The sequence below is a fragment of the Syngnathoides biaculeatus genome, chromosome 15 (genome assembly GCF_019802595.1).
Source record: "Syngnathoides biaculeatus isolate LvHL_M chromosome 15, ASM1980259v1, whole genome shotgun sequence".
NCBI classification, from domain to species: domain Eukaryota; kingdom Metazoa; phylum Chordata; class Actinopteri; order Syngnathiformes; family Syngnathidae; genus Syngnathoides; species Syngnathoides biaculeatus.
In genome coordinates this window covers 20,304,832-20,323,579 of record NC_084654.1, presented here as the reverse complement: position 1 = coordinate 20,323,579, position 18,748 = coordinate 20,304,832, and the positions used below count along the sequence as shown (strand labels likewise).

The following is an 18,748-nucleotide window of genomic DNA, read 5'->3' as shown; positions in this document are numbered from 1 at the left end:
TTTGGTCTCATCTGACCACAAAACCGTCTCCCATGACTCCTCTGTATCATCCAAATGGTCATTGGCAAACTTAAGACGGGCCTTGACATGTTCTGGTTTAAGCAGGGGAACCTTCCGTGCCATGCATGATTTCAAACCATGAAGTCTTAGTGTATTACCAACAGTCACCTTGGAAACGGTGGTCCCAGCTCTTTTCAGGTCATTGACCAGGTCCCGTCGTGTAGTCCTAGGCTGATTTCTCACCTTTCCAAGGATCATTGAGACCCCGCGAGCTGATATCTTGCATGGGGCTCCACTCCGATCGAGACTGACCGTCATGTTTAGCTTCTTCCATTTTCTCATGATTTCTCCAACAGTGGACCTTTTTTCACCAAGCTGCTTGACAATTTATCCGTAGCCCTTTCCAGCCGTGTGGAGTCTTTGGACAGCTCTTTGGTCTTGGCCATGTTACAAGTTTGAGTCTTACTGATTGTATGGTGTGGACAGGTGTCTTTATGCAGCTAACAACCTCACCTAGGTGCATCTGATTCAGGATAATACCTGGAGTGGAGGTGGACTTTAAAAGGCGGACTAACAGGTCTTTGAGGGTCAGAATTCTACCTGATAGAGAGGTGTTCAAATACTTATATGCAGCTTTATCACACAAATAAATCCTACATCATACATTGTGATTTCTGGATTTTTGTTTTTAGATTGTCTCTCTCACAGTGGACATGCACCTACGATGAAAATTTCAGACCCCTCCATGATTTCTAAGCGGAAGAACTTGCAATATGTGTTCAAATACTTATTTTCTTCACTGTATGCTCACCAAAGATCCAACTTACGTCCGTCTTCAACTGCGGTCAGCAGTTTTTCCTCCACTTTTAGTCGTGAGCTTTCCGAGGGTACCACTCGTCCTTCTGTTGCACGAGTCGACTAACCATTGAGATTACACCCAGGAGCTAATTCGCTCCTCCGGCTTCTCAAGGAAACCTGCCGGATTCGACTCGCAGCCGGGATCCAAGCAAAGCCGACTTTCCTCGTTCGTTGACTACCCGTGGCTCCGAACCGGCTGTTCCGTAGAATAAGAGCGACGTTCCACTTTTTTAAGTAACATTCAACATTCCAAACGTCGTGCGAGTGCAAAAGTGAGTTTTACCACTCTGCAAACGGAGGCCGATTTATCAGACGTTTTCTTCCACATGCTCATCCTCACGGAAGCCCAAATACACACATGTACACAGGTGAGACACTCGACGAATTTGCCATTTCATCCACGACACGGACACCCGCCCGTTTTCAGTCATCGTTTATGTCTGTGTGTATTTTTAATTCTCTATTTTCCTTTCATACGTTCATGCAATTATGATGCGGTTCTTTTGTGATGCGGGATTCTGGAACGTTCCGAGGAGTGCCTATATAAGGACGAGAAGGACGGTCAACGGAGCTTCTTACCACCACTCTTGGACTAGTAGCCAAGTACACGCCGCACAGTATTCTCCCTTTCGTCTCTGGACATTTCTGGGCTTTTGGCGACTTGGACCATTTCCCTGGTTGTTCAACTCTGGTGACCATCCGTACCTTGGCTCGACTACTCGGTCTTTGAACTTCTATTTTGTCATTTTTGTGTTGTGCTGTTGCTGCGTGTGATTAAATTGTCTTGAACGCGACACAACCGCTTTGTCATATTTTGCTGGTTTGCGCAAGGGGATTTTAGTCTAAATTCACACGGAACACATCTTTCTGTTATCTTGAAATTTCCAGATTTATCACTGACAATCAGTCAATCAGTGACAATCCGGGTGGTGATGATAGTTATTATTTGAGCAGCAGCACATGGAAGTAAATATGTGCCACCAGGACCGAACAGACAGCTTTTATAAGAAAGCAGTTAACCCTTTCTAAGTATGTGACGTCGCGTGACTAAGAGAGCATTCCTGCGATTGGCCGGGTGTTCGGTTCTGAACTGAAGTAATCCCAGCGAACTGGAGCCGGTTGAATTGTTGACATTGAAAACTATTGAAAATGTGATTGACTTTATATTTCAAATTCAAATCCTGGTGGCGCATATTTCCTTCCATTCCGGAGCAATGAAGCATTTCCTGCGAGCCAAACTCCTCCATTGATCTCTCGTCTTATACTGTAAGGCAGCTTTTTGAAAATAATTCGGTTTTGTAAGCACATTTAGGTCAGCCGACGTCTTCGGTAGAGTCGTAGCACTCATGTAGCAAATAGCCTGTCGGTCTTCCCCTGATAACAAAGACCGCGAGAGCTGCGTGTCTACGTGTGTGGACTTTCAAAATCCCTTCGGTGGCAGGTTTCGTAATCTCATTCTGCGTCGCCGATGCTCTAATTACAGCGTTGTCTGTCATAGGTGCAGCGATCCGCCAAGAATGTGATGAAACGGTTTGATGAGGCGCACCTGACAGACCGGCCCCGTTTTACGCCGGAATGACGCTCAGTTTGACGACTCGCTGTCGGGTCCACGGCAGCACAGCCTGAACCTGTCGCTAAAGTGTTGAAAGAACCATACTGGACCGAAGAAACGAAAAATTATTCTGCCTGGAGCTGCAAAATGTCCAAATTTTTCTCTAAGCTTTCCGACAAAGGCAACACATGCTGTAAGTGTCAAAACTCGCCCCCCCCAAAAAAATGACACAATCAGCATGAATGATAAAATGTTCCTGTAGAGAATGACGCACCAAGTGACTGCTCCGCTCTACAATTGCGTTTGAAGTTTAACGTCCATTGTTTATGTGTTACGTTGCACTTCAGTGATAAAATTAAAGAAATATAATGAAAACTGTTTTTGTCACATTTATTTGGAGGATTAAAAAACAAAAACAACAACAACAAAAAAATTGATCCAAGCCCCAGCATTCTAAATGAGCTGTAGCTGTTTTGGGGGAGTCCAGTTAGAAGACCATTAGAATAGTCATGACTACTTAAGACAAAAGCATGGATGAGCTTTTCCTGGTCTGCTTGACACATGAAACCCTTCACTCTCGATATGGTCTTCAGATGATAAAAAAAAAAAAAGCATTTTTTGTCGATTGATTTGATGTGACTGTTGAAACTCGGGTCAGGATCTTATCAGAACACCAAGGTTTTAGACGTGGTCTTTGGTTTTTAAAGATAGTGATTCAAGGTATTCACTAATAGCAATCCTCTTCATTTCCAAAAACAATTCTCCCTGCTTTGTTGCGGTAAACCCTGAGTGCTGGAGACTATCCCAGCAGGAGGCGGGGAACACCCTGAACCGGTCGCCAACCAATCGGCTCAACAAGCCAAACAGCCGCACTCAAAAATCACACCTAGGGGCAATTTAGAGTGTCCAATTAATGTTGCATGCCTGAAACCAGTAAGGATCCAAAAAACTGTTAGTACTGCTGATAAAAACCGCTGTCGAACATGTTAATAGGCGTCATTTTCTGGGGGACTGGAGAAATGTAACAATAAGGCTTACCAAAACTGGCACACATGAAATAAAAATTGCTCAGTGAATCAATACAGAGATAAAATGTGTAGGTCCTGGGAGGTATTTCTGCGAGGTAGATAAATAAACATCAGACAGACTTCACCATTGACACAAACCGGCTCAGCTCCAGAACCACTTGTTCAGGTTCTCGACCACCTGGGACTCCCTGTGCCTGCGAAGGTAGTCGCAGGCCAGGCACATGTGCTCTGTCCAGAATTGGGTTTTCTTCACTTTAAAGTGCCGCCGCCACTTAAAATATTTTAGATACATATCTTCGTTCTTGTCCAGAAAGAGCAGGTAGTCGGCTAGCTCCTTAGGTGACGCAAAGTCCTCCACGTGGATGAAAGCGTCCCCCTGGATGGCTTTTTCATAATCATCCCGCGACGGGCCCAGCACCACGGGTACGGTGCCCACTCCTAGCGGGTTGTAGAACTTCTCGGTGATGTAGTCCTTTTGGATGGAGTTCTCGAACGCCAGGTAGAACTTGCAGCTAGTCAGGATGGAGACATATTCCTGCTTGTCAACGGACTTGTTGAAGGCCCTGCCGTACCCGTGAACTTTGATGTGCTTCTGCAGCTCATTGTAGTACTTGACACGTGCAAAGTTCTGCTTCCAATTGCTCACGATCCAGCAGAGCAGCTTGTTCTTGCTGAGCAAGACAAAGTTGTCCTCACCCTCATTGGAAACGATAGAGCCAAAAGGCACTAGTATATCTGCGTCACGGCGGTAGCTGAGTGTGAGGTTGAAGAGGTTTTCGACGGCATCCAGGTGGGGAATGTGTGCCGGGGACTCTAGATTCAACCAAACCCATTTCTGGAAGGACGGACGCTGGATCGGTGGAAGGTTGGACAAATTGGAGACGATGTCACGATGGCGGATGACGACGCCGTCCGACTTGTTGTAGAGGTTCCGGTCGGCCGTGATGAAGCAGCCATCAATGTTGAACTGTGAGGCGCACACGTTCAGGTTGTTCCTCTTTTCAAATCTCCAGACCCAGGCCAGAACCGTGGTCACACTGCGGTTGCTCTTAGTGAAGAGATCCTTGACATGCCCGATGGGAAAGATGGCGTGCACAGGATCTGATAGCCATCCAGTGGACGACTTAAAATACATAAAATAGAGAATCGCGAAGAATGCGAGGAAGAAGGTGCCCAGAAGAAGCAATCGTAGGTTCCTGTGAACTGGTTCTGATGACATTACTGTGACCTGAAACAAGAGCAGAATAAGTCATGAGAAAATCCATCCATCCATCATTTGTCTGAGCCGTTTATCATCAGAAGGTTCGCGGGAGTCCTTGAGGCCGTTCGAGCCATCGTCTGGCTGGAGGTGGGGTACACCCTGACCCGGTTGCCAACCAATCGCAGGGCACATACTGGATCAACAAACAACCATTTTCACTCGCGCTCACACCTATGAGCAACTTAAGAGTTTTTAATTTACTTACCGTGCGTGTTTTGGGGATGTGGGAGGAAATAAGAGCATCCAGACCCGGGGAGAACATACAAACTTCTCACAGGTGCAGCTGGAACCCGGGTCTTCGGGACTGTGAGAAGGATGTGCTTGTCTAAAGTTTTACCACTACTTTTTTCGACGTGAGCTTTGGGACCAACAGGATTGGTTTTACCTCTACTTTTCTTAGCTAGGCTCACCAAAAGATACGACTTAAGTCTTCAAGTCTGGTCACTTGTTTTTTTCCGAGGGTACCACTCGTCTATTACACCCAGCAAAAAAATTCGGCCCTCTGGTTTCTCAAGAAAAACACAAATCCTGACGCTAACCTGGAGGATTTGACTTGCAGCTGGAATCCGAGCCAAGCAGACTTCCCTCCACAGAGTCTTTGGCTACAAGATGTTCTGCAGAACAAGAGTGATATCGCAGTTTATAAATAACATACAACGTTCCAGCTGTCATTCAAGTGCAAAATCGAGTTAATCGCTGAACAATTAAATTACCGAGCAAGAAGGCTGAGCAGCAATTCTCAACACAATGCATCATATACCATCTTTCCATATCTGGGTGTGTCAAGAGTAGTTCTACAACATACTGTGAGCCAGCTTGACTTATTAAACTTATGATGATATTTTTTTGGGAGAAAATGGTTTTACAAAAAAAAAAACACCTGGGCTTCATATTGATTATATTTCGTCACATTCCACATTTAAAATGTCTGAATTTTGGTTTAAATGACACCAAACATTGATGTCTTCTAGACTGGGGAGACCAAGGACCGAGTTCAGGATCAGAACTTCAATGGCATCTCAAAAAAAAAAACGTGTAAAATCTTAAACCTAATCTTAACACCGTGGCAGGGTCGGATCAGAGACTCTGAAGACTAATGACGTGCACGCTAACATTACATTTTTCTTGTCAGGAATTCATAGCGTGGAAAAAAAAATGCCACTTACTCAGTAGGTCAGGCAAGGGGCCTCGTGAGAGCGCAGTTCTTTCCTCGATCCGCAGAACGACGACAATGGTTTACGGTTTGTGATACGCAGTCAGCAGAAAGTTTTCACACTCACGGAAGGCCGAATACACAAAAACGTACACAGGTGAGCGGAACGACTTATGAGCCATTCCATCCACGGATATTACGAAGCCCCGCCCGTCACAACCAAACGGATGTCGAGAATCTTGCTTCTCCGAATCTGAGGCGTCGTCCTCAGACCTCCCCGACAACGCCGCCTCTTTTTTTCCTGCCTCGTAAAATGGCAATATGTCAGTTGAACAGGTTCTCAACCCGCTCTTGGCTTTATTGCTCGATCGACTTTTCGTATTTTTGTTTTACGGGGAGTCGTCATCGGTGGAGGCTGGGGAAGAAAAAAAAAAAAAAACGTCTCTGGGCTAGTTTGACAAAGGAATTCAAAGTACAGCTGTCTTATCGACGCTCAAATGTGAGTTGAAGTAAAAAATTGTCAAAAAAAAAAAAAAAACAAATTCTGTCATTATACGCTGTGATTGTGTATTTACCCAGACCAGACCATAACTCTGTTTCGCTCGCGTATGTAAATAAACGATAGCGGGCTAACGAGCTAAAGGAACCACCATTTTAAATTCCATCCATTTTCTTTGCCGCTTGTCCTCACGAGGGGTCGCAGGGAGTGCCGGAGCCCATCCCAGCTGTCAACGGGCAGGAGGCGGGGGAAACCCTAAACCGGTTGCCGGCCAATCGCAGGGCACATCGAGACAAAGAGTCGCACTCGCAATCACACCTCGGGGCAATTTCGAGTATCCGATTTTTGGAATGTGGGAGGAGACCGGAGTGCCCGGAGGAAAGCCACGCAGGCACGGGGAGAACATGCAAACTCCGCACAGGCGGGTCCGGGATCGAACCCGGGGCCTCAGAAGTGTGAGGCCGACGCCCGCCATGCCGCCGCATTTGAAATTCCAGCATGAAAAATGATTCACACTACAGCAGCTCAATTTTTATGGCCTTCTTCATATTTCAAATCCACTTGCATTACAGCACGAATGCGTTTTTTTTGGGGGTTTTTTTTTTACCGCTCTCCGGCGGCCATGTCTTGCAAAACAGAAGGAGGAGCCCGATCTCCACTGAATAGCTGTGCGGCAAAAAAACATTGCAAAAACTGCTCCATATTCGTAATTGTTAAGTTACTATGATTTCTTTTATACATTACCATATTATAAAGTGCTATTTTGATTATTATGAAAAACGCCGGACCTGAAAGGGTTAACGGCATTTGCGTCCATCACAGCGGAGAAGTTGCTTTGAGCTCCGAGCAATTTCAGTCCACGCGGAACGAACCAAACTCATAAATCACGGCAGCGATCGCGCAGACGGCAACTGGACTTAAGCACGGCAATGAAGTACTCGTACTCGGTTACTTCCCCGCCACCCGCGCGGAGGATCGGGGCGAAAAATAGCGGCGCGTTTGCGCGGGTCAGGGCGTAACTAACAACAGGCGGAGGCTTGAGGCGTAACCACCACAACACGCTCTCCCCGCCGTCATCAATCACTTATCTGGGCTTTTCCCAAGCTATTTATATCGTCCCGCGCGCATTATGTTGCGCTCTCTCTTTCTCCCTGTGTGTATAAACGACACTTTGGCGGCACTACGCCATCTTAACGCGCCTTTGTTTCGAGCAAACGCGCCGACGGAATGTGGAATGGAACACAAAACACACAACGGTGAGCTACGGTGACATAACTTTTGTTTGGTTCCTTTTTTACATACATAGAAAGGGTGAAAATCGACTATCAGATTTATTTATTTTTGGAGGGGGGGAGTTCCCCTACGTAGCCCCTAACGTGACATTAAAAATAAAAAAAACAGAAAAAACTTGTTTCTCATTGTAATGAGTAAGTTTCTCATTATAATGACAAATTTTCTCATTGTAATGAGTAAGTTTCTCATTACAGTTAATCCATTCATGGGCAGGGTGGCAATTTTTTAAAAGTCTCACAATCAGGGAAATTGGAGGCCCCGTAAGCTCAGTGGTTAGAGCACTGGTTTGGTAAACCAGGGGTTGTGGGTTCGTATCCCACTGGGGCCTCCGCTCCCTGAGAAGAGTTGCGTCAGGAAAGGCATCCGGTGTAAAAATTGTGCCAAACATATATGTGCGTTCATCTGAGATGACACGCTGTGGCGACCCCGAAAGGGACAAGCCGAAAGAAACACACATACAATCAAGGAAATAACGCTTCTTTTTCATTTAACACATAAAACAAAGGGCAAAAAAGATCACGGGCAGCGTCCCAAAACTGGGTTCTGTGGAGCGGTACATACTAGTGATATGTTTATGAATTAATTCTTATTCTAGAACGACATTTACGCATTAATAATACCGATGGGTTAGCATTTTGAAGACAAACTCGGTTGCATACTGACCTTTCTCCCTTTCTTCTCTTGGAAAACGCCCCATGTGTACTTGAGGCAGCCATGTTGAGTCAGGAAGGAAAGGGAAATAGCTCCTAGCTAACTTTGAACGATGAGTTATCCTCTCCTATTATGGCTTCAGATGAAAAACACTTCAATATTTTGATATACTGAAGGATATAATGCGTGAAAATCATCACGTCCCAAAAATGGGACGCTGCCCACGAATGGGTTCATTAATTTGTAAGTTTCTCATGACTTTCTCATGACAATGAAAAACTTACTCAAACTTAATGAGTAAGTTTCTCATTGTAATGAGTACGTTTCTGTCATGAGCCAGGCTGGACCACGGCCGAGAGGGGCGTGGCCACTGCCCTGGCCGGCGACACCTGTCACCCCTCTCACAGGTGTTTCACATTGGGACTGTAAGTAGGTGGCATATTTAAGTTGGAGTTTTGGTCACGAGCCGTCGGCGCGGGGGAGGACCCAAATGCAGGACTCCGGGACTCCGGCATAATGTCCAGAGGGAGGGAGTTACCCACACGGTAACCCTGTGCCACTCACTAACTCAGTGCACCACAAACACAACGAAGTGACAAAAACTTAAATGCACCATCTAATTACAGTTCCCAATGTGAAACAGCTGTGAGCAGGGTGACAGGTGTCACCGGGCAGGGCAGCGGCCACGCCCCTCTCGGCCGTGGTCCAGCCTGGGTCATGACGGTTTCTCATTGCAATGAGAAATTTTCTCATTGTAATTAGGGGCGCTGTAGTCCCCCACCTGAAAAAATTTTAAGGTCATCCACCAAAACCAATCAAAATTTCAATTCCCCCCCCCCCCCCCACTAAATCCCCCCATGTGACATTGGAGCCGTGAAATATTTTCCTCTTTATTTTTTTTTTCCCATTGACACTTGTTGACATCTAGAGTTCAAACACAACATTTGGCAAAATACAGTTATTTGGGGAAAAAAAAAATGAAAGTAAAAACAACAAACAACTTTGATTTGCCCATTTGAAATGGGTTGACACGGCCGACCGACCACGACACGTACCGACCCCCAAGTGTTCTCTTCAGGACATCGGAGAGACGTCCTCCCTCTGCGCCGGCGCAAACGTTTGCCGGCGCGGAGGCGGCGCACGTTCGGCAAAACAAGAGCGAGACCGGCGGTTGGACACGACAAAACACACGCGAGCGTCCCGCCGGAAAAAGCTCGTACCGCCGTCCGTCGACACTTGAAAAATATACACAAGACATCCCTTCTCGTCCCTCTCGACTCACATTACAGTTTTTCTTTTTCCTTTTTACATAAATACAAGTTTCATTATGGCACTCCATGAAGCAAAAATAATAAATTATTGTGCTTTCCAGTCGCGGTGGGCGGATCGATCCAAATACAGATCGTATCGATACCGATGCTGGCATTGATATCGAAGGATACAAGTGTGATAAGACGGATAAATCCATTTTTTCATCAAATATAGGCCTGTATTTCTTTAAAATGGCAGATTTCATGGGGTACTTTGGTACGTTTCACTTTTATTGACAATTTAGTGTATTGTCGCTAAAGCCAGAAAAGTACTGCACTGAAGAAATCTCTCGATTTGATATTTTTTTTTTTGTATTGAATTTCCAAGACAAATATTGCACATGAAATTGAAAACAATTTGTCTGCATTTTTTACAAGATTTGGTGCAGTGAACTTTTTGCATACTATTTTCTTTAAATCCAGAAAAATTGTGAAATGAAGGCAAAACCCGTATTTCATTTTTTTGGGGTGTATTTTTGTGCATTTTATGGAACGAAAAGTCTTTTCTTTTTAGTTATTAAGTTGAACAAAATTCTGCCACCCTAGCAGATTTTTAATCCAAAGGGCAAAAAAAAAAATAAATAAAATAAATCACAAAAACATTTGCAATTTAAAAAAAATAATTGCAATATAGCCATTTAGTGACACATTTTTCCCATTTTTTTTTTCAAAAATATGACAATAAGCATTGCAATCTCTATTTAGCAATACTGGCCCTGCATTTTTTTTGTCATTGAATCGATATCAAATCTTGCGGCGTACGCAACGTTCCAGTGTATAGCAGACGATAGAAATAATTTTGCATAAAAGGCCGACTTTGGACAGTACAGATATGGAGATCGGTTTATGACCGAGTTCACTTCTGAATGCGCCGCAATCTATCGCTCAATAGCACATTCAGAATTACACATGACACTGTATTGGAATCACCTGCAGACCATAAATATTATACAGTAAAAAGAAAAAAAATGAAAAATCTTTAACAACTACGTTGTTCTTACGTTGTGCACTTTTGCTAATTTTGAAATGTGTGTCAGGACAATCTTTAAAAAAAAAAAAAAAAAAAAAAAAAAGAGACCCTGTATTTTTTTTAAATGCCAATACCTTGTGATCAATTAATGATCTGGTCTCAAAAACTGGTCTAAAGATGAGAGCATTAAAAAAATAATCATAGCATAATTTTTTCACTTTTTCCACACGCTTTCAACCCTGCGATTTGTGTGGTGATGCGGCTAATTTGTGCATTTTTTCTAACGGCCGCAAGGGGGCACTCGAGCAGAAAAGTAAGAGTGAAAGCGGTGGAATACATGTGCCGAGGAAGTGACTTTTACAATGCTAAAAAAATTTCTATACAAATTCTATAGAAACCCATAGAATTCTATATATCCATCTATATATAGATAGATATGTGGCTGTGATTTTCCACAGAATTTCTACAAAAAAAAAAAATGGCATTTCAATCGAAATTCTATAGGACTTGGGTCCTGAAGTTCTATAGTATCTTTAGAAAATTTTTTAAGCAGAGTACCGGCCCAGTTAGCGCTGCGCTAGCGTTAGCGCTGTGCTAGCGTGTTGCTGCAGTGTTACTGGCGTGCCTCAAGACATATTTATTGGCGCGGCGGTTTACATTATTCACCCACGGGACCTCGAGTTAGGTTACGAGGTTCCGCACGGACGTGTTTGGTGGTTCCACTTCCGGCGTTAGTGGGTTAGAGAGTTCCCGCCGTAATGTGTTAAGTCTGTTGATGTCTGCCATTAAAACGAGGTTTGTTCCTGTGTTCGACACTCCGCCTCCGACTCCTTTTCATCGGCGCTACACCGGTAAGTTTTGTTAACTATTTAACTGGCCCTGTTAGCATTAGCATTAGCGCTAGCGTTACTGCTAACATTAGCGGCACGTTAGCATTAAACTCTTTCTATGAACCGTCTTTTTTTGTAAATATCTCGTGTTTGAATGTGGGTTGAATGTCGATATTTTTAACCGGCCTTGTTAGCATTAGCGCTGCGCTAGCGTAAAATATTTTCTGTTTACCGTCTTTCTTTGTAAATATCTCGTGTTTGAATGTGGGTTTCAATGTGGGCACTTGCGGCTTTTACACAGCTGCGGCGTACGTATGTACCAAATGGTATTTCCTTGACAAATGTACTCGGTTAGGCTCGTAACCAGGTGCGCCCCGTAGACCGGGAATGACGGTAATTCGGTTTTTAATTGGTTTTGCTGTTGAAAGGGAACAGCAAGACGATTTAGAATTAGTGAAGCAGCTAGCGTACCGAGGAAAATTTAAATTGAGGTTAGCTACACACAAAGACACAAACATAAATGTTATTCTTATTCAACATGGGGCATAAATTGAAAACGCTTTCCTCAAAGTCAACAGAAACCTGACTGTCGGTTGGCTGTTGCCAAAAGTTGATCTTTCGTGATAACCTCCGGCGTGGAATGCGTGAAGTGACGTTTTTTTTTTTGTTTGTAAAACGATAAGTTGCAAATGGTTAAAGCTTCTGGACGATTCCCATCGCAAATGTGAAAGCTTTGAGGTAAAGGGATCTTTTCCAGTCCAAAACACACGCAAAACAAAAAATATGTAAAGTCATTCACATTTCTTGTTGCCGTGAATGTGCGGTACGCACTCGGCAGCCGCCCAAATCGCGCAACGTCCAATAAAGTCTGCCTTTTCAAAAGATAATGACAAATGTCGGCGTTTGATAATTGCTGAAACCGGCAAAACCGGCACTCGGCGAAAAGTTAACCCCAGAAACATTTCACCCTGACGCATCTCCATCGCTAACCGTAGCAGCAGCTGCTAACGAAGCGCATGGACAGTACCAAAGATCATCTTATGGCTGAGGAAAGGACGCATTCAACAACGAATAGCCTTTCCGGTAGACGGCCGATCTCGTCCGCGTTGCCTGTAATGGTCCTTAAAATTCTTTTGCTAACCAAAAAAGCAGGACATACTGAAACAATCAAAGACAATAACGTGGAAACGCCGCCCTCGACGACAATTAGCGTCCTCGTAAACTCCTCGATGTTGTGAATCGTCCATAATTCGCCTCGAGCTACGTTGTGAACCAAAACAGCGGCACCTGCCCAAGCAACCAGAACGTATTGAAGATGAAATTGCGTTATGCGTATTAGTATCGCTGTAAAGGCAGACGGTGCCGGCTAATGAAGTGGCCGTTGGGAAAGAATGTATAGAATGTCGCCCAACGCGTGCGCGACACGTGTGGGGACGATGAGTCACCGAGCAACGGGGCCGACGCGGTATATAAAAAAAAAAAAAAAAAAACTTGTACAGACGTAGCATAAAGCACATAGCAGCAAAGCGTTCAAATGAACCATAACAATTATCTCAATATACACAATTAAACGTGCATTTGGAATAGTTGGAGGGGGAAAAGGGGGGGGGGTGGGGGGACTTTCACACACAGCGTCAGCCGGTCGCATCACAAAAATTGGTGCGCACCGTCGGTATGTATACTCCGCGAGACTTTAGGGAGAAAGGTTGACAGGTTTTTTGTGTATTTCTTTGACTTTTTGGCCACACATCATCCGAAAGAGATGAGGTGTTAATCAAAGAATGTACAACGAAGCCAAAAACCTTCCATTTTTTCACAAAATTGTTCCCAATGTATGGTAGATATGAATGCTAAAAATCAGATTCTTCTTTTTTTTCCCCACTTAAGATGTTTCATCGTACCTCAAACATGGGAAGTACATGAATTTTTTTGTTTGTTTGTTTTTGCTTCATTTCTTTACGAATACTGAGCAGTAGCATTAGGAGCCCCCCCTCGCCCCCCTCCACACACAAAAAAAACTCACTAATTATGCCAAGTTTATGTATTTTGATCAGAATTGATGCATTTCAGCTGCCCCACACGCTAGAGCACAAAACTCACTCAGCAGCGCCCCCTGGAACGTTGTGGGGAGGTGGGAAAATCCCAAGGCTCATACTTTACAAAAACTGGACCAGAACAGAACCGGGGGGGGGGGTTCTCGAACGTGGATAGAGTCTTTTGAGCATTTTCCATGGAAAAGGGGGCTGTGAGGGCTTATTTGTAGCTTGGCAGCTTTATTATTTTTTGGGGGCGGTGGGGGGGATTCAGAATTAGATATAATAATTGTGCATTCCGAATTCGGTCTCTTTCAAAAACCCCCAAAACTGTAAGGGTTGGTGATAAAAAAAAAAAAAAAAAAAAAAACGCTGTTGAATGTGCGAGTAGGCGTCGCTTTGCGGAGGGGGGGTGTAAAAATAAGGCTTCTGAAAAATTGGCACGCGTCAAATACAATTGGTCACTGACTCAAACGCAAAAACCAAAAATGTGCAAGCTCCAGGGAAGGAATTTGGCCAGGCTGATGAGTTAAAGTCACAAAGCCTTCATCGGCGACAAAAAGCGGCTCAGCCCCAGAACCACTTGTCCAGGTTTTTGACCGTCTTGTACTCCCTGTGCCTGCGAAGGTAGTCGCAGGCCAGGCAGGTGTGCTCGGCCCAGAACAGCGCCTTCTTCACCTTAAAGTGCCGCCGCCACTCAAAGTATCTGAGATACATCTCCTCATTCTTGTCCAGGAGCAGCAGGTAGTCGGCCAGATCCTTAGGCGACGCAAAGTCGTCCACGTGGATGAAGGCGTCCCCCTGGACGAAGTTCTCGTAGTTGTGCCGCGACGGGCCCAGCACCACGGGGACGGTGCCCACGGCCAGCGGGTTGTAGAACTTCTCGGTGATGTAGTCCTTGTGGATGGAGTTCTCGAAGGCCAGGTAGAACTTGCAGCTGGCGATGGTGGGGAAGTAGTCCTGGTCCGCGATGTACTCGCCGAACGCCTGGCCGTACGCGTGCACTTCGATGTGCTTGTACAGCTCGTTGTAGTACTTGACCCGCACGTGCTCTTGGTTCCAGTTGCTCACGATCCAGCAGATCAGCTTGTTCTTGCTGGGCGGGACAAAGTCGTCCTCACCCCCGGTGGAAACCACCGAGCCGTAAGGCACTTCGATGTCGGCGTCGCGGCGGTAGTTGAGCGTCAGGTTGAAGATGTTCTCGATGCCAGCCAGCTGGGAAGAGTGCGACGGCGACTCCAGGTTCATCCAGATCCACTTCTGGAAGGACGGACGCTGGAGCGGCGGCAGGTTGGACAAGTCGGAGCAGATGTCGCGATGGTGGATGAGGACTCCGTCCGACTTGTTGTAGAGGTTCCGGTCGGCCGTGACGAAGCAGCCTTCTATGTTGAAGAGGGAGCTGCACACGTTGAGGTCGTAGGTCTGTCCGAAGGGCCAGAGCCAGATGAGCACCGTGGTCACGTTGCGGTCGTTCTTGGCGTAGAAGACGCCCTTGACCCGCTCGCTGGGCGCGGTGGACTCCACGGGACCCGACAGCCAGCCGGTGGACGGCTTAAAGTACATCAGAAAGAGAGTCACGAAGCATCCTAGGATGACGGTGCCCAGAAGAAGCGGTCGTAGGATCCGGTGAACGGGTGCCGATGTCATCACGATCTCCTGGAAGGAGAGCAGAAACAAGCCAGGGGGAAAAAGCGATTTCAGGAGGTCCTCGGTTTACTCCGATCCCGACATTCGAGGTTTCCGGGTAATGAACGCTGCACAGTGAACTACTGTACAGGGTGGAGCCCTTCTTTTATTGCGTATGCTTTCCGAAGATACACAAAACCGGGAAACACCCAGAACCGGGATTTCGGGAGTCCAGAGATTATTCCAAAAGGTTTTTTTAGAGGTGAGCTACAGCAAGGGGCGACTAAGCCCCGTGGGTTACCACCAGCGACTGATTTCCTCCTGGGGCTTCATCATCCTGATGCCGACCTTGTGGATTTGACTCGCAGCTGGAATCCAAGCCAAGCAGACCTTCCGACACGGAACCGTCAGCTGCAGGTGGCTGCGTCTCGGCGGCTGAAAGCGACGATCCGACAGGCTGGGTTGCTCCTCTTAACGCCTCGTTTTTGTTTGTTTTGGGTTTTTTCCAAAGCAAAATAAGGGAGAAATTATTTGAAAACAAAATCAAGACATCGAGTGGGACGTCTTTGCGCGTCAAAACGTGCAAAAATCTCGAATTTACCTGTGATGTACGCAGAGGGCATCAGGCGGAACTCTTTGCGAGCACGTGCGGGAGCATGCTGCCATCTTAAGGCTGGAGGGGGGGGGGCATGGGTGGGAGGGGCATGTTGGAAATGGAGGCAAAGCCACGCAAATGTTAACACGCAACAAAACACATTAAAAGTCACACCGATCAATCGAATCACTCGAATTCCGCCGACTCGGACCGACTAGACCACAAGCGATAAACACTGAGCAGGAACTTCCACTACGAAAAACTTCTGTCCCTGGTGCCGGTCGATCGCACTTCCGGACATTTTTTCTCGACAGCTCCGCCCTGCCGATTTCACCCGTTATCGGAAGCGCTTCTCCGTCTACGATTCTTGAACGTCTTCGAAATTGGCGTCTCTCAAAAGAAAATTCCGGCGGTTTGGAGTCATGTAATATGTTAAATCCTCTCTCATTTAAGTGTCTTCAGATTTTTTTAATCGACAATTCCGAATTTTCAAGTGCGCTGCCGTTTTCGCGAGTCACCATTTGTGCCCGGCGCCGATTTCTCAGATTTATCCTCAAGAAATAGCAGTATCGGTTGATCGGGAAGACGGAGGAATACTTCTGGCGAACGAGCCCCGCCGAGTGGCGGAGCCGTGAGCTCGCTCCACGCCGAGCCCCGGAGCTCGCTCGTCAGACTCCGCGTCACTCCACCCGAACAACCATCCGAATATTCGACATTATTTACAGCCACGGGTTCAAATCCGTACGGAAGTATTCCTCCGTCTTCCCGATCGAGCGCCGATCGGCGGGGAGGGAGCTCGGCAGTGTCAGTGATGTGCAGTTACAAAAACAAACACAAAAAAAGATAAAATAAATCAACAAAATAATTTTCAATTTGACTTCTCTTGCCTTTATTGTTTTTTTTTGTTTGTTTGTTTTTTTTTAAATCCAACATCCACGATTTCATGGCGAAAACGTCCAAATTTTGCTTCATGGCCGACCGCAAGAATTGGCGAGAGCAAGCAAGCCGGTCCACAAACGCACTGCCCAACGTCGGAGAGGAGAACCACAAGTTCATCTCAGTTCACTGAAGACCAAATATCAATTTTGCATTTCAATATATTCAAATTCTCTTACTATGTCAACAACATCACTCAAGTATTAAGCGCTTAATATTTTACTACCTTTCACCTTATTCTTGTGCATTTTTTTAAACAATTTTTTTTCCATCCATCCATCCATCCATTTTCTTCGCCGCTTATCCTCACGAGGGTGGCGGGGAGTGCCGGAGCCTATCCCCAACTGTCAACGGGCAGGAGGCGGGGCCCACCCTGAACTGGTCGCCGGCCAATCGCAGGGCACACGGAGACAAACAAGTCACACCTATGGTCAATTTTGAGTGTCCGATTATTGTCGCGTGTTTTTGGGACGTGGGAGGAAACCGGAGTTCCCGGAGAAAACCCACGCAGGCACGGGGGGAGGACATGCAAACTCCACACAGGCGGGGCCGGGATCAAACCCGGGTCCTCAGAACTGTGAGACCAACGCTTTACCAGCTGACCCACCGTGCCGCCACTCACATATATATTCATTACTATTTTTCACCATTCAAATTCTAGTTGGTCTTAATTGTTATTAATATGTAATAATAAAAAATACATTATTATATTACATGTATATATGTATGACATGTAATACATACAGTATTGTATTTTGTATGGGGTTTTTTTTTTTTAGCCAGCAAATGGTATCTTTTACTTCTTAAAATTTAAATAGTTTCAAGTATAGTAAGTAATTAAATCCTCCTTGTATTGTATTATTCAATTCAGTAAAGAAAAATTGAAAAAAAAAAACATTTTCATGGGCTTCAATTGGCAGTATTACAATATTATGATCAGATATTATTAAAGTAATGAAAATGGACATTAAATGTATCTATATATATATTTGATAGCACCCTATGGATGTTTCATTATATATTATTATATTCAAGTTTTTTTGTAAAAGGGGGAAAAAAGGGAAGCGAGGTGGACACAGATGCGAAACATATAGAGGCCAGTAATCAAATCAAAAATATGAAGAAAAAATGGGGGAAATGATCAAGTTGAATCGTCGCCATGGAGACCGTGCAGAGGTCCCGCTAATTAATATGAGGGCTGTGTGACTCATGCAGTCATTTTGTCTATCATCAGCACCGCCGTGATGCTCCGTTTGGCCCGTCGCTCGGCTTGAGCGGGGAGGCGAGGAGAGGAGAGGAGAGTCGAACAACAGCAGCAAAAAAAAAAAAACATAATTTAAAAAAAAAATGGAAGAAAAAAAAAGAGAGAGAGAGGAAAGCATTGGTGCCGTTCTCCGCAGCGAAACCCGTCACGGGCTCGCCGACCGCGGAGCTGAAGGTCATTGACGGCCCCGACGCTGCTGCGTTCGGCGCGGTTCGGTTCGGCCACGTCGGCCGACCGCTGGAACGCGTGCCAGAAGCGGCCGCCGCTCACGTTCGAAACGCCGTTTTTCGGACGAGGTTTTTTTTTTTTTTTTTTTAAGGGGTGGGGGGATGTGGGGGGGGGGTTTGGATTTGGACTCACCATCTCGAGACACCTTCCGGTCATTCCACAAGCATGACGACGATGCGTTTCGAATCATCCGCCGTCGTGCGAGCCTCCCCGCATTCGGACCAGCCCGCATCCATCACCTCTTCCCCTTTTTTTTTTTTAATAATTCGGCATACGCGCGCGCACGTTGCACCTCGTACAGAACGTGCAATGCGCGCGGGAGGCTGCAAACCAGAAGATGCAAAATAAGAATAACGATAATAAAAGATGGAAAAATCGGTGCGCGCGCGTGTGTCTGTGTGTGTGTGTGATGAGCACCGTGCTGGCGTGCAGGCTCCGCTGGCTCGTTCCGTTTGTCGCCGCTGCGGGGCGCCACCGTGCGCATGTGTTGCGATGCGAGGGGGATGTGCAGGCTCGCCGCTTTCTCGCGTGTGGACATGTTTACACACCCCTCTTTCAAATAAATGGCTTTTCTCCCTTCTGCACCACCCCAAAAAAGGAGATAAATCGTTTTTATTTATTTTTTTTTAACACCATCACCAGACTTTTAACAAAATCCCAC

The 18,748-nt window shown here is 45.8% G+C and overlaps 2 protein-coding genes across 3 annotated transcripts; both read right to left on the bottom strand.

Moving 5' to 3' along the window:
- Window positions 1-2,973: 2,973 nt before the first annotated feature.
- LOC133513281 (4-galactosyl-N-acetylglucosaminide 3-alpha-L-fucosyltransferase 9-like) lies at window positions 2,974-8,597 on the bottom strand. Of its 2 annotated transcripts, XM_061843901.1 has the most exons (4): window positions 8,308-8,597; window positions 5,866-6,267; window positions 5,239-5,313; window positions 2,974-4,666 (listed from the first exon to the last, which is right to left on the bottom strand). In XM_061843901.1, exon 4 carries the CDS (start codon window positions 4,655-4,657, stop codon window positions 3,581-3,583), a length of 1,077 nt encoding a protein of 358 aa, XP_061699885.1. In that variant the 5' UTR covers window positions 4,658-4,666; window positions 5,239-5,313; window positions 5,866-6,267; window positions 8,308-8,597; the 3' UTR covers window positions 2,974-3,580. The 2 variants fall into 2 exon arrangements, with proteins under 2 accessions (XP_061699885.1, XP_061699886.1); XM_061843902.1 differs by lacking the exon at window positions 5,866-6,267.
- A 5,261-nt stretch (window positions 8,598-13,858) lies between these two features.
- LOC133513278 (4-galactosyl-N-acetylglucosaminide 3-alpha-L-fucosyltransferase 9-like) lies at window positions 13,859-18,341 on the bottom strand. Its single transcript, XM_061843899.1, has 4 exons — window positions 18,220-18,341; window positions 15,666-15,737; window positions 15,413-15,542; window positions 13,859-15,094 (listed from the first exon to the last, which is right to left on the bottom strand). The coding sequence occupies exon 4, from the start codon at window positions 15,083-15,085 to the stop codon at window positions 14,006-14,008; it is 1,080 nt and encodes a 359-aa protein (XP_061699883.1). The 5' UTR covers window positions 15,086-15,094; window positions 15,413-15,542; window positions 15,666-15,737; window positions 18,220-18,341; the 3' UTR covers window positions 13,859-14,005.
- Window positions 18,342-18,748: the final 407 nt, after the last annotated feature.

Coding starts and splice junctions, on each gene's coding strand:
- LOC133513278 (XM_061843899.1), bottom strand. CDS start 15,085: ATGACATCGGCACCCGTTCACCGGATCCTACGACCGCTTCTTCTGGGC.
- LOC133513281 (XM_061843901.1), bottom strand. CDS start 4,657: ATGTCATCAGAACCAGTTCACAGGAACCTACGATTGCTTCTTCTGGGC.